This window comes from Balaenoptera musculus, chromosome 2, assembly GCF_009873245.2.
Source record: "Balaenoptera musculus isolate JJ_BM4_2016_0621 chromosome 2, mBalMus1.pri.v3, whole genome shotgun sequence".
Lineage (NCBI taxonomy): Eukaryota > Metazoa > Chordata > Mammalia > Artiodactyla > Balaenopteridae > Balaenoptera > Balaenoptera musculus.
Genome location: NC_045786.1, coordinates 62,335,409 through 62,359,310, shown reverse-complemented (window position 1 = coordinate 62,359,310; position 23,902 = coordinate 62,335,409). Strand labels below are relative to the sequence as shown.

General features: G+C 46.3%; 1 protein-coding gene across 4 annotated transcripts in view; it reads right to left on the bottom strand.

Annotated features, from left to right (window-relative positions):
* The window catches only part of CELF6 (CUGBP Elav-like family member 6), a 29,613-nt gene extending 14,743 nt beyond the window's left edge, over positions 1-14,870 (bottom strand). For 2 of the 4 annotated variants that reach the window (XM_036842670.1, XM_036842671.1), the window contains exons 1-3: positions 14,600-14,870; positions 10,791-10,873; positions 1,908-1,956 (exon numbers count right to left, since the gene is read on the bottom strand). In XM_036842670.1, the coding sequence (XP_036698565.1) occupies positions 1,908-1,956; positions 10,791-10,873; positions 14,600-14,861 (394 nt within the window). In that variant the 5' untranslated portion in view covers positions 14,862-14,870. The remainder of the gene's footprint in view (positions 1-1,907; positions 1,957-10,790; positions 10,874-14,599) is intronic. The other 2 variants (XM_036842673.1, XM_036842672.1) reach the window with 2 other exon arrangements.
* Positions 14,871-23,902: the final 9,032 nt, after the last annotated feature.

Genomic DNA, 23,902 nt, shown 5'->3' with positions numbered 1-23,902 from the left:
CACTGGATGATAGCTTTGTTTTACTGTTTGTATCCCCTTATAGCTCCAGAGCTCCATGAGGCCAGGTGCCAGGTCTGCCTTGCATTCCTAGTGTGGAGTAAGTTACTCAAAAGATATGCGTTGGATGGTTGAACAAACTACAGCCCAACCTGTCTGCTTCTTAGCTCACTCAAGTACTCTCAGGTGACCTCTCAGCTGTCTAGTGTTTGTGGGCAGGGCTGAGAAGATGGCCAAAATTGGCCCTGATGCCTAACAGTTTCCCAAGAGGCAGAAATTCTTGGGACAAGTGAACCAGAGGTTTGGTATGCAGCCTGGAACTTCTCAAAAACCAGTCTGGAAAGAATGAGATGGAAAAGGAGGATGTGTGTTTGGAGAAGAGGGAGGAAGCTTGGAAATATCTCCTCAAGACAAAGTGGGATGATAACATCTTGACCAGAAGTGGAGAATCAAAGACCAAAGATCAGAAAATCTAAAAGGAGGAAGAATGGACTTCTTGGAGGAAAGAACTCCGCAATGGAACTATGAAGCTACTAGAGTCCCTTGTAGGTGTGGACACTGAGCCTGAAGTCTGAGAGGATGTGCAGAATTATTAGGAGTCAATAAATGTCTGTCAGTTGGGTTCCATTCTCTCCCTGATCTTGGGCAGCTTCTTTTACCTAATAAAAAGCCATGGCTGACCTCCCTAAGGTGGGGAGAGAGTCTTATTTAAGAGACAGTCAGCAAATGTCAGGGAGGGCTCCAGGCAGATTTCTTGGAATGATTTAACACCCAAGGGCAAGAAAGACACCAAGAACTGACACCAGAAGCTAGTATTGCTTTTCCAGCATGGAAGCCGGCCAGAACTCGGCTGGTTGTCAAAAAGCACAGGCTCAGATGGACCTAGAGTCTGTCATACAGAGTGAAGTAAGTCAGAAAGAGAAAAACAAATACTGTATGCTAACGCATATATATGGAATCTAAAAAAATTGTACTGACGAACCTAGTGGCAGGGCAGGAATAAAGATGCAGACGTAGAGAACGGACTTGAGGACACAGGGTGGGGGAAGGATAAGCTGGGACAAAGTGAGAGAGTGGCATGGACATATATACACTACCAAACGTAAAATAGATAGCTAGTGGGAAGCTGCTGCGTAACACAGGGAGATCAGCTACGTGCTTTGTGACGACCTAGAGGGGTGGGACAGGGAGGGTGGGAGGGAGACGCAAGAGGGAAGGGATATGGGGATATATGTATACATATAGCTGATTCACTTTGTTGTACAGCAGAAACCAACACAACATTGTAAAGCAATTATACTCTAATAAAGATTAAAAAAAAAAAAGCACAGGCTCTCAAGCCCTCCTGTTCTTAAGGAGCATTAGTCTTTCTGCACTAGGGAACAGTGCAGCTAAAAAAAAAACTTTTGAAGACTTTCCACGGTCCTCAGCATAGAGTTCAGTTCCTTAATATGGCCTACAAAATCTGTCTTACCAGCCTCATCTTTTTCCCAAGGCAACTGAAATGAAGGAATGAGTGGCTCCAACCCAGACTGGACTGAGTTCTCTGTAATCAGAAGATCTGGAAAAGGAAAATAACTCTAACCTGGTTCTTCAAACAAACCTGGAAGTTCCACCTGTTAAAACAGGAATGAACTCTCTCCAGGGGCAAGGTGGCAAGAACTCCCTTCCTCTATGTCCAGCCTCTATTTCCTGCCTCTTCTGGGTCTGGGGATGCTGGGACCCCATCCCTCCTCAGTCTGACCTGGGATGGCTGAGCTGTCTGGTGCTAAGTAATCTGGTCCCTCCCTACTTGCCCCCCTTACCCAGGGAGGCTCTAGTAATAAACCCTAGGTAGGCCTGACTCCAGAAGTGGGCCCACCATCCCCGACATGGATGATACCCTGCGATTCGGCAGGCAGGCAAGTTACCTCCTCGGCCCTCACTGGCAGCCGGCTTCACTTGGATGGGACGATTCATCTGAAAGACATCGGACCAACACACCCAGTCAGCGTGACTGCCTGGCCCTGCCCCGGCTTCTCCACCCCTGGACTCCTCAGGATCTAATCCCTCACCCCTTTGAACTCTACACCCCACCACTCTCACACAGGGATTATAGATTTTCTCCAAGGTTCCTCCCTTAAAGGCAGGAATTTAGAAGGTGCTGAAGCCTGAAGGATTAGGCGATAGGAAGTTCAGGGGCAAGCAGAGGAGGGACTGTGGAGGTCAAAGAGATTCTCCTGCCTTGGCTCTGTGTAGGGACCATGTGCGGCCTGTCCCTCTGGCTCCTGGACTTCCTTAAAGGCTTTGGGTGCGAGGAATTGGGTAGGAGGGCAGATTTGTGTTCTGTGTCTAAAACTGAGAATATACTTCTCTGTGTCACTTAGATTAAACAATCTGGGAATCAGATTTAGGGCTATCTACCCCCAACTCTGCCATTTAATGGTTGTATGACTTCGAGTAAGCCATCCTCTCTCAGATTCAACTTGTCAAATGAGAAAAACCTTCCCCAAGCTTCTAGGTCACCATAGTTTCTACCCTCACCCTCTCAGTCCCCTCCCTGGGACCCCTTCCCCTGAGGATGCTGGAGTTCTCCAGGGCACCCTCCTTGGCCCTACTCATCCCACTCTTCCCTTTCTTCCTGGCTAATCTCATCCACACCCACAGCCTCAGCTCCTGTCCCCACAGTGATGACACAGAGCCCTGCGTCTCCAGCCTGTACCTCCCTCCTGAGCTTCAGACCCATGTGCCCAGCTTCTTGCCGGACACCCCGCCTAGAAAGTCCACTGGCACCTTCCACTCAACACACCCAAACCAGAGCTCATCTTTTTGCCCAAACCTGATCCTTCCAGTCATCCAGGCTATAAACCTGGAAAGCAGCTTGACTCCTCCCTCCATACCCTCCCCCACCAACCAATTTCACCTTCTAATTCAGGGGTTCCCTGATCAGGGGTAGATAAGAATCACCTGGGAACCATATCAGACTCTTAAGTTGCGGGATTGTATAATTTGTACACGCTCCTAGGTGATTTCGATATATACCCCACCCACTCCCATCCCCCAACCACCCTGAGAGAATTCATGATTGAATCCCCATCTCACCTTCCTCTCATGGGTGTTGTGGGGATCACGTGACATAATGGGGACGCAAAATGTCTTTGTAAACAGCCAAGAGCTGGGTGCATAGGATGTGAGGAATTATTGTTGGGGGGCAGACAGCTGAGTGCCGGAAGGAAAGAACAGCAGCCTTCCTGTTCATGGAGGAAGGGGTACTGATGGCCATCTGGCCTGAGAAGGTGATGATCTGACCCCCTCCCCTCAGGAAATGCAATGCTTCTGCACCAATCAGGGGCCACTCCATCCCCTACCAGTGTGCTCGTTGCCGAGACAACAGGCAGCTTCCTGTTACCATAGCCACAAGTGCTACCTAGTAACCATAGTAACGCCCTGGCAGTCACAGTTGAGCAATTTCCTTTGGATCAAATTTGGGGGAGGGGGAGTGGGGAGGGCTTAAAAAAAAAAAAAGGAAAGGAAAGGAAAACAGGCCAAGCCTGAACCAGCGCAATCCCCCTCCCACCCAGGGCTCAGGTTCTTATGCGCTCTTACACACCCACCCGCTGGTGGTGGAGCACCTGCAGTGTACCAGGCTGTGGGTGAGGGCCGAGACACCGACAGGACTCGGGCTGCAGTCTAGAGGGGTGACAGATCAATCCAAGGAGATCAGGGCGAGCTGGACAGGTCTGGACTGGCCTGGACCAGGGACCAGGAGGACAGGACCCGTCCCTGGGCATGGCCACCTGTGACTGTGGAGGAGAGACCAAGAGACAGAGCCATGGAGAGCAGAGACACAGGGAGAGATGAAGAGACATAGGAAGACAGAAATGATGAGAGAGTAAGACAGACCTACACAGGGGCAAGGAAAGAGAGAAATACTGGGGGAGATGGGAAGGAAATGAGGGGATAAGGGGTCAGGAAAGGGGGGTGCAGGAAAGGTAGGGAGGAGTGTGGCAGAAGGGTAGAAGCCTGGGGTAGGGGGCAGTGAGGGTGAGCAAGACCATCCTTATTTTATTAGTTCTTAAATAGATCCTAAGAATTTCTCGCTGGAGCCTAGAGTGATGAGCACATGTAACAGCAGTGGTTTCCATGGCAGCTGCCTCCTCGGCTGGGTTTCTGGGGAGATGGAGCTCATCGGTGCCCTGGAGGATGTCCCTTTTCCCCCTCCCCCTCTCCACCACTGTTTGATGGAGAGTGGGCATTAGGTGGTACATACATGTCCCACGTGGACCTGGCAGAGTCCAGGTCTTGGAGGCTGGGCACCTAGACTTTCCACCACTCGGGCATGTTGCCAGTATGTCCAGAACTCTGTGAAGAGCCCTGGGCTGGGCCCTTCAGGGGAGACAGCGATGACCCTAGGACCCTGTCCTCAAAGGCGTATAGAGGGGAAGATAATGCCACCATTTCCAGAGAGCCCATGATGTGCCAGGCCCTTCCTGGGGCACTTTACATACATTGTCTCTAAATTCCTTCCAACCACTCTGCAAGATAGTGCCATTGTTCCCATAGTATAGATGAGAAAGCTGAGGCTGAGGGGGGTTAAATCACTTGTCCAAGATCACATGGTGGGTAAGTGGTTGAGCTGGGATTTGCCTCCAGGTCTGCCTGACACTGAAGTCCATGATTTTTGCATTGTGTCACTCAGCTCCGTTCTTAAGACATGAACACAAATAAGGAGGCACAGAGGGACCAGGACCTTGGGAGGCGTGCAAGGTAAAGTGCTGTGGGAGAGGCTGACTCTAGCTGGAGAGGCTGGCTCAGGGAAAGTTTCATGGGGGAGGCAGGGTTTGAGCTGGGTCTTGCAGCACGGGGGTCATTTGGGCCATGTGGAGATCGTGGGAGAGGTGGGGCTGGAGGCTGAACACTCCAGGTGGCTGGGGTACGGAGAGGGAGATGCAATCTGAAGGAGCAAGGGTTTTCTGGTGGGCACCTGACACCGAGGGAGCTAGGGTAGTACATATTGCTGCCAAGTCAGATGGACGTGGGTTTAAATCCTGGCTCCATCACTGACAACTTCCTTAAGGTCTCTGAGCCTCAGTATCCACATTAGTAAAAGGGGACTCAGGATCCCACCTTGAAGGGGTGTGGCGAAAATGACAAAGGCAAGATCTTAGTAGGTGCACCAGATGTAATAAATTTTTTGTTTGTTTGTATTTGTTCATGTGAGTTTTAAATGGAAGGATATGAAATTGAAGGGTAGGCGGGGGCCAGATCAGGGCAGGTTGTGAAAACCATGACAAGGAGCTTTGACTTTGTTGTATTTCAAAGGCAATAGGGATCCAGGGAAGGATATTAAGTAGGGGAGGGATCTGTCTTATGAAGGATCCCATGAGCTGTCATTATGCAGAGAAAGGATTGGAAAGGGAAAGATTAGAGGCAGGAGGATCAGTGATACAGGTAAGGGGTGAGGGTGACCTGGACTAGGGCAGAAGGAAATGGACAGATTCAGGAGATGTTCAGGAAGAATCAACTGGACTAAAGTTCTATTGGATGTGGGGACTGAGGGAGAGGAGGGAATTTTGGCTGACTCTCAGGCTTATGGCTTAGGTGTTGGGGAAGTTGGTAGTTTGGGAGCTAGGAGGTGCAGGGGAAGTCCTCAGGGGAGGAGCCCAAGATGGTGATGACAGAGTTGGGAAGAGTAATGCTCCCCAGGCTCTGGGCCTTCAGTCTCCACTGGGAAGTGGTTAGGGAGGACACCCGGTTTTTAGGTATGTTCTTTGTGGCTAAAGGAGAAAAAGAGCTGCCCACATGAGCTACCTGGGCAACCCTACCCTGCCTCGTTCCTGCCACAGCGAGGGGAGGGATGTGGAAGCGGAGTCAAGTAATCACTGTTCCCCTTTGAAGAAAAGAGGGCATTGCCTCCTTGGCCAAGAACTTGTCATGGGACCTCACAGGAGCTGTTGCCCTTGGCTGAGCACCTATTCCCCTGAGACCTTCCCGAGTCCAGGCACATTTCTGCTTCAGGGCCCAGCCCTGGAGGGGAAATCAAGGGAGAGTATGTCAGAAAGAGGAGAGGACAACCTACTCCAAGTGGTGGAGTGGAGAAGGTCAGAGGCAGGACAGACACGCACAGGGTCCTAGTCCTTCTGCCCCTGTAAGCAGCAGGGAAGGCAAGACCTTACCCCTTCTCCCTGCTTGACTTGCCAAAAATTCCTGCATTTGGGCTCCACATTGCCCTCTTCACACTCTTCTGTCCTGATCACAACTCTTCCCTCCACTCAGCACTCATGCCCTCAGCCCTTTCCCCTCACCATGGGAAGAATGCTTATTGGAGCCTCCCCAAAGAAGGGACTACTCATGGGTCTAAGAGAGGTGTCATGGGTGCAAGAAAGAGTGGAGCAGATAGAAAGGAAACCACCATTTTCAGTACTTTGTTCTACCTCACCCCCTTCCTCTAATTCAACCCACTGCCAAGTCCCATTCGTTCTAGAATCTATATGGATTTCCTAAATAGTTCTCAAGTCCATCCTCTCCTCTCCGTTCCTACCCTAACCCCAGCTCCAGGCCAGTATCATCACTCACATGCCCTCAGCAAGTGTTACCAGAGGGTCATCTGCCTCCAGCATTGCGTCCTCTCCACCCCAGCATTCACACTGTAGCCAAAGTGATCTTTCAATGCCATTTCTTCACTCTTCCCTGCTTAAAATCCACCCACAGTTCCCCATTGCAAGCCGCCCAGTAAAGCCCAAGATCCTAAGACTGGGAGCCAAAACCTGTTAGTCCTGCCTCCTGTGCTGCCCAACATGCATGATACTCTCCATTCACTTGGAGCCTTAGACATCTTTGCTGGGCACTTTCCCTGACTGTCCCCAGAATTCCAGAAGACACTTTTGTCTTTTAGGTTTCTAGGCCTTCAAACATGATGAAGTATGACCATGATTCAGCTCAGACAGCATCTCCTCTGTGAAGCAGCTCCTCCTTCTCCACCCCTGATGCTTCTTCTACGTGCCCAGAGGTTAAACCCCACTGAGGTGCAACAGGTTATTTCTGGGCTGGAAGCTCCTTGAGGGCAAAGGCGCCAGCTCATGCACTGGGCAGTTGCTAGCACATACAGTGCCTTTGTGTGAGTTACAAAGAGGCAACCTTGTGGGCAAATTAGGAAAAATGTCCCCCTTCCTCTGGGCTGACACAGTCCTGTGATAATGTGCATGGCTTGGTCAGTAGAGCATGGCTGGATTTCAGCCCCTGTTTGCCTTTTCCACTCAAGCTGTTTTGTGCAGGGCACAACCTGCAAAAGCAAATGTACTCAGTTATGTCTGTCTCCTTCATGGTGTTTGAAGGGATGGATGCCCAGGGGAAAGGAGAGCATGAGCATGGAGAGAGACAAGTGCGGGGCCAGGAGGGAACCTTCTGAATCCCAGAAGGCGGGGCTGAGGTTGGGCCTCACTTTCTTCAGGTGGATTCTGAAGCCTAAAGTGAGGCTGAAAGAAGTAGCTCTAGCTTCATGGGGAAGAAGCTGTAGAAGATGGGACAGACCACTGAGGTTTGAAGGAAGTCCTGAGTAGGGAGCCAAGCTTTGATAGGTGACAGAAACTAGCAGGGAGCTGGTGGAGGGGGGCTGAGGGGAGGTCCCAGTCCAGCAGATAACATGAAATTTCTCCTAGCGGTTCAGGCTTTCTCTTTAGGTTTGACCCAGCCTTTCCTAGTCCCACAGCGACAGTCCTGCCTGCCTCCAGCCAGAGTCCAGATTGAAGTCTTGTCCCTGCTTCACCAGCAGATGGCAGGTGTGCCCAGGACCCAGTGCCTACAGAGAGCTGGGCACCCTCCTCTCCATGCTGGTGGGCCTGAGGCCAGGTGACTAAAGCTACTGCTGCCCCTGGCAGGCCCAGAAGAAAGATTGATGGCTCGGCCATTGCTGGGGCTGGCCAACAGGGCCATTGATTTTCATTTAGGAGAATAATTAAATATTAATTTTCACTTTGTTAAGCTGAGGAGGGTGAATAAAGCCAATCCTGGCCGTACAAGAGGAAGTCAGGCCATGTTGGAAGCCTGTAGATGAAAGGGTGAGAGGGGCCAGATGTATCCAGTCACCATCCCCTCCAGAACTTTAGACCCCTGTCTACCACCAGCTTGGCTCAGGTAACAGCGCAGTGGTTAAGTGAATGAGTTCTGGAGCCAGACTACTTGCACTCAAAGCCCACATCTTCCCATTAGTAGCTACATGACCTTGGGCAAGTCACTTGTTTTCTATGACTCAGTTTCCTCATCTATAAAATGGGAATGCCAATAACAATACCTTCTTCATAGAGGATTAAATGAATTTGAACCTGTAAAGTGCTAGGAACACTGTCTGGTGTCAATATATGTTAGTTATTATTATTTCTCTTTTCTCTCCCAGAAATTATCTCAGTAGTATAGGGCTTCACTGTCCTTATCTCAGGTGCCCTCAGCCTCATAGAGTACTCCAGGTACCCCGTCTCTTGTGGAGCCCTGTGGCTGGTTGAGGAGGGAATTTTTTTTTTTAACATTTATTTATTGGCTGCATCGGGTCTTAGTTGCGGCAGACGGGATCTTTCATTGCAGTGTGCAGGCTCTTCGTTCTGGCGCACGGGCTTCTCTCTAGCTGTGGCGTGCAGGCTTAGTTGCCCCGCAGCATGTGGGATCTTAGTTCCCTGACCAGGGATTAAACTGGCATCCCCTGCATTGCAAGAGAGATTCTTAACCGCTGGACCACCGGGCAAGTCCCTGAGGAGGGGATTTGTTCTCCCAAAGTTCATCTTAATTTTTTCAGTGCCTTCCATTTGCTTTCAGGATAAAGTCCAAACCCCTCAGCCTGGAGTTCAAAGTTTCCTCTTCAGCCACTGCCCTCTGTGGATCTTCTCTCTGGTCTGGCCCCTGCTCACATGGGGGGCCCCTCCTCTACACTCCCAGCCTCATTTCACACCCATCTGTTCCTCTTCTCTCTGCACCTTTATCATGATGTTTCCCACATGGAGTGTTACCGTTCATATCATTGACTCAATTCCAGTGACAGAAGTCATTTACTCCCAAGGTTGGATGAGTAATGACTTCTACTATTACTCCTAGTAATGCTGCTGTTACTACTACTACTACTACTACTACTACTACTACTACTACTACTACTACTACTACTACTACCACCAGCTAACCTGTATTGAGTACTTATTGTCTGCCAAGATCTGTGTTAAGCACTTTACATGACTTAGTTCATTTAATTATTATAACAACCCTAAAAGTTCAATTTCACAGATGAGGAAGCTTAGGCTTAGAGAGGTAAAGACTTGCTCAAGGTCATAGAGTTAGTGAGTGGTAGGGCCTGGATCGACACCCAGGTCTGTCTGACCCCAGAGCCTGCATACACAGGATTGGCGAGGGTGATAAGTTAGGTTTACTTGACACTGAATCTTCAAGAGCGAGGCTCAAGTTCCTTCAATTACAAGGATTGGTTCTAGGATCTGACACCCCAATAACAGCCTGATCAGCTCTAAGTAAAGCCTGTCTTACTGCTGGAGAGCTCCAATTCAGAGAAATGACTTCTTTACACTGAGCTGAAATTAGTGCATCTGTTCTTTATACCCCACTTATCCTGCTCCTGCTCTGTGAGGCCACCCATAGGAAACCAAATCCCTCTTCAGGATCTGAAAGCGGTTCCCCACCCCAACAGTAATATGTATCAAGATCTTACTCTGTGCCAGGCACTTGCTAAGCCTCAGTTCATGCTCACAATAGCCCAGTGAGCTAAGTGTTAGTATAACCCATTCCTTATAGATGAGGAAATTTTCTAGTAATGTATGTGAAGACACAGAAGTGGTAAGTGGCAGAGCTGGGATTCAAATCCAGTCTGTGAGTCTCAAAAAACTAGTATTCTTAATTATTATGTTATGATGCCTCCCTATTGCAGCCCCCACTAAACCCTATTTTCTCCAGCTAAATATCCCCAATTCTTCAAATTATCATTCCATAATATATTTTATGTCCCCATCCCATCCTAGTCTCTTTCTGGTAGGCTAATGACCCTCTTAAATCTGAGGCCTGGAACTGGATATGAGTCCCAGGTTTGGCCTGCCCAGGACATTTGCATAACGTTCTTGTTCTAGACATATCACTCCTTGGACAAGAAAGAATGAGGCTGTGTAGTATGACTTGCTCTTGGTGAACCCACACTAGTTCCTAACAATCACCACTTTCTTCCTTCCACAGTAGGTCCCACTTTCCCTTTTGTCCAGTGATTAGCCATTAGCCAAGGCCATATCAAGTACCACTGATACACAGTAGCCTAGCTGCCTGTGGAATCAGGTCTCTCTTAACTTTAGCTAAGTGTTTGGGGTGTGGAGGGAAAGCAATCTTGGTGAGTCAAGACACCCCAAAAAACATTACAGGAAGAGGACCAGAGGGAAGTGCCATCAAGGACCCTAGAACTGGAGGAAGTGGGATACCAGACCAGCAGAGCCTCTCCTCCATGTATCTGCATATATGCTCACACCAGTGACAAATGACACCTAAAATCATGATTTTAGCCAACATGGACAAATTCTAGCATAGCTCACAACAGTAATGCCTTTCCTAAATATGGGCGTGGTACACTTAGCCCAAGAGTCTTGAGCCCATTTCTTTGGACCAGAAGACTGAACATAACACATAACCTGTAGCTGTTAAGGGTACAGGTAAGTCCTCTCCTGGAAAGATGACTCTTCTTCTAGTTCCTGGTCCCAGCCCAGCCCCTATATGCTGCTTTGGCATGCACATAGGGCATGTCCCCAGCCTGAGGTGATCCCCCCCCCCAACCCTGGTGGACTTACCCCTGGCAGGGTCTTCTGCTCGTGCAGTGCACTCTGGGCCTTGAGAGCAGAGTCCCGGGCGCAGTAGGTGAGGAAGGCACAGCCTGGGGAGGAAGAGGCTGGCTCAGGGGGTTTCCTGAAACCCCCAGATACTCTTCCTGGAAAGACCCCATTAAGTTGACAAACTCAAGGCCACTCTCCTTAAACAAGGACACTACTTCTGAGAAGGCTTCTCTGCCTCCCACCTTCTCTGAAGGCAGGGGCTTCATGTGCCTGTGTCCCAGGCTCTGGCTCCTTCTCATTTGCTCGTGGCCTCTTGCCTATGGAACATGTGTACCCACACCCAGTCACATGCTAATACAATCCCACATCTCCCCTCCCGACTCCAGCCATAAATCCTGTTAGGGTTAGACCTCCCTAAGCAGCTTTGCCTTCAGCTTTAACCACAGCCTCCCCTTTCCTTTTTGGATTCATACTCCCAAAGTCTCTCAGAATCAGCCTCAATTCCTTCCCAACTCGAGGAGACAGAAGAGGAAGAGAAAGGTTGGGACCCCAGGACCCCAGAACTCCTTCCTAACACCTCCTCCTAGTTTGAGTCTGAGGAAGGGATAACTTTGAGGCTTGGAAGATGGGACTGGTTTAAGGGTGTCCTATAGGTAGGAGCTTCTAGGGACTTCCAATCCTATCCAAGGAACTTGATCTGTCAGCTCTCCCAGGACTTCAAGATAGGGCCTCTTAAATAGTTATTGTGCCCCAAATTTGACTTCTCTAAAAGAACCAGTAGATACAGGGAAGAGGAGTCGGGGTTGAGCCAAAGGATCAGTCCTACCCCCTCTTTGTCCAGCCTCAGAACCTGTAGCCTGCTAGGAAGAACAGAGCCAAGATTTCTTCCTTTCCAAAAGTCATTGAGCACTCGCTCATTCAGAAAAGATTTATTGAATACTTATTATGGTGGGACATTATGACGGCTTGAAGGTAAAGTGGCAACAAGACAGATACATTTCCTGCCCTCAGGGGGATCATGTAAAGGATCATGAGGGGGATGTATCTAACTCCACAAGGTTGAGGAATGTCTCAAAGAACACACTGAATTCTCAATAACAAACGGGTGTTAATGAGGTAACAAAAAGTGTGGCGATTATTTCAAGCAGAGAGAATAGTACATATGATGACTGAGTGAAGAATTCAGTGTGTTGGGGAAATGGATGGAAGGCTAGTATGGTTGGAGATTGGCAACTTAGGGGCAGAGTGGCCAGTGAGGTATGCAGGTATCAGCTCATCTATAACCTCAGTCTGGATTTTGAACTTTTTCCTAAGAATAGCGGAGAGCCACTAAAGGGTTGTGACATTAGGTCTGTGTTTTCAAAAACAGCCTTCTGAGTGTAGGAAGGAGAAAGACTGAAGGAAGAGAAAGTGGATGTGGGAAGCCATTAGGAGCTTGGTGCACTTTTCCACTTAGACCTCAGCAGACTTCAAAGGCAAATGGGAACATTTTCTCCAATGTCTTCTATGTGGTTGCCCTCTTAAGGTGGGCGGATATCTGCCATTCACTGCGTTAAAGTGACCTCAGGGAACTCCTGGGACAAACTCTTATCATATCAATAAGGAAACTGAAGCCCAGAGAGTATACAAGTGGCAGGATAGGGTTTGGAATCTCCAAACTCCTAGGCTGAGCTTGTTTTCAAAGCACTGTGGCTGCCCCCGTGGTACTCAGCCATCAGAAAGAAAACGAGTCACTCTGGCTTTTGGACATCACTGTTGCTGGGGAGAAGGTGGAGAACATGTTGACTTGGAGACCCTCCCCAGTGATCTTGCAAGGCAACCCCGCCTTCAAGAGCTGTGGGTTGGTTTGGGGATAAATCACCAAACACCTGATTCCGCTTACATCTCTGCTCCATCTACTGCCACCAAGCCATATTAGCTGACGTCAGAACTGGGCAGGGCTGGGGCCCTCTCAGAAAGGCTCGAGGGCCTAGCTGCTGCCTAAAGGAGCCCTGTGTGACTACCTGGGATAGGGGGTGGAAGAATGGAGGGATTAAAAAGACAGAGAAGCATGGCTTGAAGGACAGGTGAATGAAAAACAACAGGAAGAATTAGAACTAAGTGTAGAGAGAAAGAGAGAAAGGATGAGGGAACAGTTCAGAGACTCTGATGGTGTTTGAGTGAGAATTAAAGGTATTCTATACACTTCCCTTACTGTACAGATGGCTCAGAAAGATTAGCTTGGACTTACATACTGAAATAAATGTCTAGAAAATAAGAAAATAAATTGCTATGGATGGATGTACAGCTGGGCAGCTGGACTGTGTTAGAAGGAATCTGGATGGTATGGTCTTGTCATTTCATGCCCCTCTAAAAATGACCCCACCCAGGAGGGAGGAAGATGCACTGCTTCATAGCTGCTCCCGGATCTTCTATGGGCATTTTCCTGGAGCCTCTATGTTAGTGTGCCTAGGAACTCTCCAAAGCCTCTGAGTTGAAAAGGTGGCAGCCTGATTCCAGCTCTTAGCCCTTAGGAAAGTACATTTAGCTGTTACCCAGGGCCCACCACTTCTCTCCTGGAAAGATCATGGAGGATAGTTGGGGACCCTCCCCCACTCCCCAAACCCTAAAACTGCAGCATGGTGAAGGTGGGGAGAGAAAAAGGTGTTTCTCCTCAAATAATTTCCTTCCCCTGCCCATGTATGACATGTGTCTCTGGCTCTCTTACTCCAGCCCAGCCTGGACAGACTTTTCTGCATGTAAACAAGCCTCCTCCCTATCCCTACAGGAGGAAAGGGGTGTGGCTGGACAGGACCATGGTGCGTCTCTCTCTAGCAAGGGCAGGGAGAAGACCCCTTTCTGCCTCTTCAACCTGACCCACCCTGAGGCTCTGGTCCACAGGCTCTGGTCCAGGACCACCCTGTGAGGGAGGGAAAGCAGGAGGCCATAAAGAGGATTGGGAAGGGACAAATATGTGTCACAGGAGTGGGAAGATTAGAGGGTAAAAGAAGTGTAGGTTCAGCTGAGAAGAAACCTGAGATGAGGGGGCACGAGGTGGCTGGAGTTCCCAGCTGAGATCAGAGTTCTGGACTCAAATCAGAAAAGGAAGACAGTGTTGGGATTCTGGATGGGAGTAGGAGAGACTGGGGATATTGTTAAGCATGAAGGCAGAATTTGGTGCTGAGAGCCTCCTGGGAGGGGAATTGGATTTTGTGACTTAGACAGGCATGGGTTCTGAAGAAGGGGAGAGTTTGGGTCTGTGAGATTTTAGGTTGGCAGTGTGAATCAAAAGAAGGTTCTGGGGGTTGACTGGTCTTGGAGGCCAGAGTGAGGGGTGCAAGCCCCAAATGTGTGTGAAGGTGGTTAGGCCTGAGTGGGGTGGTACCAGATGGGGGTGGAGGGATGGTGGTTCAGGAATGATTGGGTCCAGGGTTTGGGAGATTGAAGGTGTCAGAGAACTAGAAGGTGGAATAAGTTTCCAAATTCCAGGATTTGAGATGTCTGATGGGAGGGATAGAGGGCAGTCCAGCTGAAAGGCGAGGAGTGTTGGGATGTGAGACGTGAAGGGTAGGGAGTTGGAGGTTAGAGTGGAGTACATGTTGGGACCGGAGTGATGATCACAGGGAGGATGTCAGAGAGAAAATTCTGGGTTGGGTGTTCTGTGATCTGGGAAGAAGACTGGGCTGAAGTGGGCTGGTATTAGACTGGTGTTGGACTGGCTCTAGGTAGGGCTAGGGTTGGGGCTGGGGTTGAGGCTGGGATTTGGGCTGGGCCGCACTCTAATCGGAATGGGGCTGGGCAGGGCTGGGCAGGGCTGGGCTGGGCTGGGCTGGGCTGACCCCGCGCACCTTTGTGGAGGCCGGTGAGCCGGTCCTTCAGCACCGTCAGCTCGTAGATGCGGCCGAACTCCTCGAACAGCGGCTTGAGGTCCTGTTCGTCCAAGCCCCTCGGGATCTGCCCCACGAAGAGCTTGATGGCGTCGTGGTCCTTCATGGGCACGGCAGGACCCGGGTTTAGCCCGCTCATGCCGACGCCGCTGTCCGCGGTGCTGAAACCCAGGCGCGGGCCGGGGCCGGCGGGCGGCGCAGACCCTCCTGGCGCCGCGGCCATATCCCCGCCCGGTCCTCCCTCCCGCCGGTCCCGCCTGTCCCGCCGTCCCCTCCCTGGACCGGTGGCGAGGGCCAGGAGGGGAGGGGGCGGGACCCGGGCAGCGAGGGCGGGGGGGCTGCACCGGGGGCGGGGTCCGGATGGAGGGGCGTAGAAAGGGTGGGGCGGGCTGGAAAAGGGCGGGGCAGGGGGCGGGGCAGGCCCGGGCCGAAGCGGCGGGATGCTGGGGTCTGGCTTCAGGTCCCCGCGCCTCGCTCTCTGGGCTCCCGCCCGAGCTCTCCCGGAGCTGAGCCCCGAGCCCCAGCCCCCGTGTTTGATGACGTAAGGCAGCTGGCCGCCGGGTCTACGCAAATGATTTGCATAATGAGGAAGCAGCGGCCAATCAGAGATGGAGTTGACCGGGCTCGGCCGGGGGCGGGCGGGGCGGCAGGGCTCTAGCGCTCCTGCTCGCCATGGCAACCGGACCCTCAGTTACCCTGTGTGTGTCGAGTGTGTGCAGGCGTGGCCGTGGATCGCGCGTGTGCGCCTTGGACCGCCTGAGGGGAAGTAGCTTCGTCATGCGTGGTGATGTCTGCGGGAGTCAGAGCTAACCCCCTCCTCACACACCGGCGCACACAAGCACACACAGCTCCAATCACTGGAGCGTTTCCTGCGGGGGCGGATGGGGATTCCTCTTCTCCATTCCCACTACCAAAGCCAGTTCCTCGGAGCCGATCCCACCCCGCCCTATCACACAACTCTCCCTTCGGTGTTTTCAACCACTTCCTTACCCACGAGACTCCCGTGCATAAACACATTCGTCTCCCGTGCATACCCCAAAAAATAAAAATAAAATTTTAAAGAAAGAAAAACAAAAACTCCAAAACACTCCTAGAACATGAATTCCTCCTCAGGAGAGTGAGGGAACTTATATTAGCCATATTTGCTCAGGTGCCTAGTTCATCCGAATTCGTGAGCTCAGGAGTGTTATCCTCCTTTTCCGGAAAAGGAAGCTGAGGGTCTGAGGGTCAAGGAGGTTAGGACCAGGCCCACCCCTAACATCTGCTGGGCCCAGGGCAAGAGAAGAAATGAAAAACAGACATATTGTGTGTCTAAATATTTAAAAAATATAAATCAAGTTACAGTTTGTTAAATAAAATATGTTCACTTCTTATTTCCACAAATACACCTTCATAATAAAAATGAAAAATATGTGTAAAGCTGTTTTTATATGACTGAAAGTTGGCAAAATATCAGAGCTGATAGAATTTTATTACTCTTGCTCATGTCTGAGTATTCTCTTGATGGGTCAGTGATGTTTGGGCAGAGAAGTAATACAATAAATTATATGTTTATTTCATTAATTTTTTCTTGCCTTCTTTCAGTAAAATTGCTAACCTGTCAATTCCATTGACTATTCCAAGAAACTGCTCAAGAGCAGCAGTAGCAACTGGAATCAATAAAATGTTCTTACAACAATATTCAAATTCAGAAATAAACTGTGATTTTTTTAAAATTCTTTTTTGACTTTTAATAAAAGTTACTCCTTGTAATTACCTGATTATGGAATGGGTTGCCAGAACATCTCATTTTCACTGAGCTTGATGTATTTTTAAAAATTTCTTTGAAATGTCCTCTTTTTATTTATAAGTGTATTGTTTAGTTTCCAAGTGTTTGGAGATTTTCCTGTTATCTTTCTGTTACTGATTTCTAGTTTGAGTCCATTGTGGTCAGAGAACATACTCTGTATGATTTCAATTTTTTTTACATTTGTTGAGGTTTTGTGATCCTCAGAATATGATCTATCTTGGTAAATGTGGGTTTTTTGGTGATTGAAAAGAATGTATATTCTGCTGTTGTTGGGTGGATTGTTCTATAAATGCTGATTAGATCCTGTTGGTTGATGGTGTTGTTGAGTTCTGTAGCTTTGCTGACTTTATGGCTACTTGTTTTATCACCTGTTGAGAGATGGGTATTGAAGTCTACAACTGTAATTATTAATTTATCTATTTCTCCTTTCAGTTCTGTTAGTTTTTGCTTCACATATTTTGCAACTCTGTTGGTTGGTGCATACACATTTAGGATTGACTCTTTTATCATTATGTAATATCATTCTCTGTTCTTGACAAATTTCTTGCTCTGAGATCTACTTTATCTGATATTAATATAGCCACTCCTGATTTCTTTTGGTTAATGTTTGCATAGTATATCTTTTTCCATCCTTTTATTTCAACCTAACTATATTGTTATATTTGAAGTGACAAGATATAGTTGGGTCACTTTTTAAATTCAAGCCATCAATCTTTGTCTTTTAATTGTTGTATTTAGACCATTTACATTTAATGTAATTATCAATAATGTTAGGGCTTAAATCTGCCACTTAATTTTCTGTCTTCTTTTTGTTCCCTCTGTCCTTCATTTCTCTGTTTTTTTTTTCTATCTTCCTAAGTATTACTTGTTCCTTATTCTAGGTACATTATACATACACATCAAAGTTTACTGGTGTTGACATTTTACCAGTTCACGTGAAGTAAAGAAAATGTACCTACCTTAAGTCCCTTTATCTTCCCTCATTTATAATTGTCTTAACTATGTCTTCTACATACTTTGAGAACCACATCAATATTATTCAAAAACAACTTGGAAAACACAAGAAGAGCCATAAAACCTATTATATTTACCCATATTTTCATCTTTTTTTAAAATCTTATTTTATTTAAAAAAATTTTTTTGGCTGCGCTGTGCAGCATGCAGGATCTTAGTTCCCTGATCAGGGATTGAACCCATGCCCCCTGCATTGGGAGCGTGGAATCTTAACCACTGGACCACCAAGGAAGTCCCCCCATATTTTCATCATTCCATTGTTTTTTCCTCCTTCCACATAGTCTAAAATTCCTTCTTTTATCATTTCCTTTACATTTTAATAACTTCTTTAGCCATCCTTTTAACATAGTTGTTCTGGCGACAAATTCCCTAAGTTTTCCTTCATCTGAAAATATTGATATCTTGATATCCCCTTCATTCCTGAAGGTTATTTTTGCTGAATATAGGATTCCAGCTTTTTAAAAAAAATATTTACTTATTTGGCTGTGCTGGGTCTTAGTTGCGACACACAGAACCTTCATTGCAGCATGCGGGCTCTTTTAGTTGTGGTATGCGAGCTCTTTTTTTAAAAGTTTATTTATTTATTTATTTATGGCTGCGTTGGGTCTTTGCTGTTGAACGCGGGCTTTCTCTAGTTGTGGAGAGCAGGGGCTACTCTTTATTGTGGTGCATGGGCTTCTCATTGTGGTGGCTTCTCTTGTTGCAGACCATGGGCTCTAGGCGTGCGGGCTTCAGTAGTTGTGGCACACGGGCACAGTAGTTGTGGCTCGCGGGCTCTAGACCACAGGCTCAGTAGTTGTGGTGCATGGGCTTAGTTGCTCCATGGCATGTGGGATCTTCCTTGACCAGGGCTCGAACCCGTGCCCCCTGCATTGGCAGGCAGATTCTTAACCACTGCACCGCGAGGGAAGTCCTGCAGGCTCTTTTAATTGCTCATGTGGGCTCTTTTAGTTGCAGCATGCGAACTTTTAGTTGCGGCATGTGGGATCTAGTTCCCTGACCAGGGATCAAAACCGGCCCCCCTGCATTGGGAGAGTGGCACCTTAGCCACTGGACCACCAGGGAAGTCCCAGGATTCTGGCTTGACAGTTATTTTCTTTCAGCACATAAAAAAATGTGCCACTTCTTTATGGCTTCCACAGTTTCTGATGAGAAATCTATTATCATTCAAATTGTTTTTCTCTGATAGGTAAGGTGTCATTTCTTTCTCACTGCTTTTGCAATTCTACTCTTTGTCTTTAGTTTTCAGAAGTTTGATTATGAGGTGTCTTGAAGTGGATTTCTTTGGCTTTATCCTGTTTGGGATTTGCTAAATTTGGGTAGTGTTCAGCCATTCAAGTACTTTTTCATCTCTTTTACCTTTTTCTCCAGGACTATGATGACAAGAATGTTAGATCTTTTGTTATAATCCCATAGGTCCCTGGGGCTCTGTTAAATTTTTTTTTTTTTAGATTTTTATTCATTTATTTATTTTTTGGATGAATTGGGTCTTCGTTGCTGTGTGCAGGCTTTCTCTAGTTGCGGAGAGTGGGGGCTACTCTTCGTTGCGGTGCACAGGCTTCTCATTGCAGTGGCTTCTCTTGTTGCAGAGCATGGGCTCTAGGAACGTGGCCTTCAGTAGTCATGGCGTGGGCTCAGTAGTTGTGGCTCATGGGCTGTAGAGCGCAGGCTCAGTAGTTGTGGCACAAGGGCTTAGTTGTTCCACAGCATGTGGGATCTTCCTGGACCAGGGATCAAACCCATGTCCCCTGCATTGACAGGTGGATACCTAACCACTGTACCACCATGGAAGCCCCCATTCTAGTTTACTTATCATTCAGAAATAACTTTTAGTTTATTCTTTTTCCTGAGTTTTGTAAGCTTACTTTTTAAAACCTTAATTTTTTCCAATTATCACATTTCTGAATTTTTCTAATTCTTACTTATACTGATTTTTTTAAAATTTATTTATTTATTTATGGCTGTGTTGGGTCTTTGTTTCTGTGCGAGGGCTTTCTCTAGTTGTGGCAAGCGGGGGCCACTCTTCATCGCAGTGCGCAGGCCTCTCACTGTCGTGGCCTCTTTTGTTGCGGAGCACAGGCTCCAGACGCGCAGGCTCAGTAGTTGTGGCTCACGGGCCCAGTTGCTCCGTGGCATGTGGGATCTTCCCAGACCAGGGCTCAAACCCGTGTCCCCTGCATTGGCAGGCAGACTCAACCACTGCGCCACCAGGGAAGCCCCTATACTGATTTTTTAATAGCTTCTTTTATTTTCTTAATGGTTTTCTTCTGTTTTTTTTATTTTATATAATTTATTTTTAAATTTTTGTCTGTGCTGGGTCTTCATTGCTGTGCCCAGGTTTTCTCTAGTTGTGGAGAGCAGGGGCTACTCTTTGTTGTGGTGCACAGGCTTCTCATTGTGGTGGCTTCTCTTGTTGCGGAGCACAGGCTCTAGGTGCGTGGGCTTCAGAAGTTGTGGCACACAGGCTCAGTAGTTGTGGCTTGCGGGCTCTAGAGCACAGGCTCAGTAATTGTGGCTCATGGGCCCAGTTGCTCCGCAGCATGTGGGATCTTCCCAGACCAGGGCTCGAACCCGTGTCCCCTGCATCGGCAGGCAGATTCTCAACCACTGCACCACCAGGGAAGCCCGACCATATGGTTTTTATTCTTCAGTTTGTTAATATGGTGTATCACATTGATTGATTTGAGTATATTGAAGAATCCCTGGGTAAATCCCACTTGATCATGGTGTATGATCCTTTTAATGTGTTGTTGGATTCTCTTTGCTAGTATTTTGTTGAGGATTTCTGCATCTATATTCATCAGTGATATTGGTCTGTAATTTTCTTTTTTTGTGGTATCTTTGTCTGGTTTTGCTATCAGAGTGATAGTGGCCTCAAAGAATGAGTTTGGGAGTGTTCCTTCCTCTGCAATTTTTTGGAAGAGTTTGAGAAGGATGGGTGTTAGCTCTTCTCTAAATGTTTGTTAGAATTAATCTGTGAAGTCATCTTGTCCTGGACTTTTCTTTGTTGAAAGATTTTTAATCACAGTTTCAATTTCATTATTTGTGATTGGTCTGTTCATATTTTCTATTTCTTCCTGGTTCAGTCTTGGAAGGTTATACCTTTCTAAGAATTTGTCCATTTCTTTCAGGTTGCCCATTTTATTGGCATAGAGTTGCTTGTAGTAGTCTCTTAGGATGCTTTGTATTTCTGCGGTGTCCATTGTAACTTCTCCTTTTTCATTTCTAATTCTATTGATTTGAGTCTTCTCCCTCGTTTTCTTGATGAGTCTGGCTAAAGGTTTATCAATTTCGTTTATCTTCTCAAAGAACCAGCTTTTAGATTCATTGATCTTTGCTATTGTTTTCTTTGCTTCTATTTCATTTATTTCTGCTCTGATATTTATGACTTCTTTCCTTCTACTAACTTTGGGTTTTGTTTGTTCTTCTTTCTCTAGTTCCTTTAGGTGTAAGCTTGGATTGTTTGAGATTTTTCTTGTTTCTTGAGGTAGGCTTGTATTGCTATAAAGTTCTCTCTTAGAACTGCTTTTGCTGTATCCCATAGGTTTTAGATCGTCATGTTTTCATTGTAATTTGTCTCTAGGTATTTTCGATTTCCTCTTTGATTCCTTCAATGATCTCTTTGTTGTTTAGTAATGTATTGTTTAGCCTCCATGTGTTTGTGTTTTTTACGTGTTTTTCCCTGTAGTCGATTTCTAATCTCATAGCGTTGTGGTCAGAAAAGATGCTTGATATGATTTCAATTTTCTTAAATTTACTGAGGATTGATTTGTTACCCAAGATGTGATCTGTCCCAGAGAATGTTCTGTGTGCACTTGAGAAGTAAGTGTAATCTGCTGTTTTTGGATGGAATGTCCTATAAATATCAATTAAATCTATCTGGTCTAGTGTGTCATTTAAAGCTTGTGTGTCCTTATTAATTTTCTGTCTGGATGATCTGTCCATTGGTGTAAGTGAGGTGTTAAAGTCCCCCACTATTATTTTGTTACTGTCGATTTCCTCTTTTATAGCTGTTAGCAGTTGCCTTATGTATTGAGGTGCTCCTGTGTTGGGTGCATATATATTTATGATTGTTATATCTTCTTCTCGGATTGATCCCTTGATCATTACGTAGTGTCCTTCCTTTTCTCTTGTAACATTCTTTATTTAAAAGTCTATTTTATCTGATATGAGTATTGCTACTCCAGCTTTCTTTTGATTTCCATTTGCATGGAATATCTTTTTCCATCCCCTCACTTTCAGTCTGTATGTATCCCTAGGTCTGAAGTGGGTCTCTTGTAGACAGCATATATATGGGTCTTGTTTTTGTACCCATTCAGCAAACCTGTGTCTTTTGGTTGGAGCATTTAATCCATTCACGTTTAAGGTAATTATCGATATGTATGTTCCTATTACCATTTTCTTAATTGTTATGGGTTTGTTTTTGTAGGTCCTTTTCTTCTCTTGTGTTTCCCACTTAGAGAAGTCCCTTTAGCATTTGTTGTAGAGCTGGTTTGGTGGTGCTGAATTCTCTTAGCTTTTGCTTGTCTGTAAAGCTTTTGATTTCTCCATCGAATGTGAATGGGATCCTTGCCGGGTAGAGTAATCTTGGTTGTAGGTTCTTCCCTTTCATCACTTTAAATATATCATGCCACTCCCTTCTGGCTTGTAGAGTTTCTGCTGAGAAATCACCTGTTAACCTTATGGGAGTTCTTTGTATGTTATTTGTTGTTTTTCCCTTGCTGCTTTCAATAATTTTTCTTTGCCTTTAATGTTTGTCAATTTGATTACTATGTGTCTCGGCATGTTTCTCCTTGGGTTTATCCTGCCTGGGACTCTGCACTTCCTGGACTTGGGTGGTTATTTCCTTTCCCATGTTAGGGAAATTTTTGACTATAATCTCTTCAAATATTTTCTCAGGTCCTTTCTCTCTCTCTTCTCCTTCTGCGACCCCTATAATGCGAATGTTGTTGCGTTTAATTTTGTCCCAGACGTCTCTTAGGCTGTCTTCATTTCTTTTCATTCTTTTTTCTTTATTCTGTTCCATGGCAGTGAATTCCACCATTCTGTTTTCCAGGTCACTTATCCGTTCTTGTGCCTCACTTATCCTGCTACTGATTCCTTCTAGTGATTTTTCATTTCAGTTATTGTATGGTTCATCTCTGTTTATTCTTTAATTCTTCTAGGTGTTTTTTAAAAATTCTTCTAGGTCTTTGTTAAACATTTCTTGCATCTTCTCAATCTTTGCCTCCATTCTTTTTCCGAGGTCCTGGATCATCTGCACTATCATTATTCTGAATTCTTTTTCTGGAAGGTTGCCTATCTCCACTTCATTTAGTTGTTTTTCTGGGGTTTTATCTTGTTCTTTCATCTGGTACAAAGTCCTCTGACTTTTCATTTTGTCTGTCTTTCTGTGAATGTGGTTTTGCTTCCACAGGCTGCAGAATTGTAGTTCTTCTAGTTTCTGCTGTCTGCCCTCTGGTGGATGAGGCTATCCCATTTCTTTATTTTTATGCCAATATCACACTGCCTTGGTTACTATAGCTTTACCATAATTCTTGAAATCAGTTAGTGTTGGACCTCCAAGTTTTGTTCTTTTTCAGTGTTGTTTTGGCTATCCTAGGACCTCTGCATTTCCATATAAATTTTAGAATCAACTTGTCAATTTCTTAAAAAAAAAAAAAGCCTGCTGAGATTTTTCCTGGGATTGTATTGAGTCTGTAGATCAATTTGGAAGAGGACTGACATCTTAACAAAACTGAGATTTCTGCCCCTTGAACAAAGTATATGTTTACATTTATTTAGATTTTTACTTTCTCTCAAAATATTTTTTGTTTATGTCTTTCACATCTTTTGTCAAGGTTCAAAATTTTGATTATAAATTGTATCCTTTTTTTTTTTTGCCGCACAATGCGGCTTGTGGGTTCTTAGTTCCCTGACCAAGGATTGAGCCTGGGCCCTTGGCAGTGAGAATGCAGAGTCCTAACCATTGGACTGCCAGGGAATTCCCACATTATATCTTTTTAACAATTGCAATTTATAGTAGTTTCCTGCTTGTATATAAAAGTATAATTCAGTTGGGTTTTCTCCATAAAGAATCATGTCATCTGCAAATTAAGACAGTTTTACTGCTTCCTGTTTAATCTGTACTTTTTTTTTCCTGCCTGATTGCAGTGACTAGAATTTCCAGTACAATATTTTTTTAAAGGTGTTTTGATATTTATTTCTTTTTACTTATATTTTTTAAATAATCAAGGAAATAATCAGTTACAGGGCCCAACAAAGTGTAGCAACAAAGTGTAGCTACATCTAGTCCAGTGTTCTTTTTATATATATAAAAAATAAGACATTGATGGAATCCAGATTTGTGACCAGCGTTCTTTCCCCTACATAGTGGCAACACTCATAATGATCATGTATAATATAAAAGCTCTACCTTAGGCACTTTAATTTGTTTTAGCATATGCTGTTTTTGTTGTTGT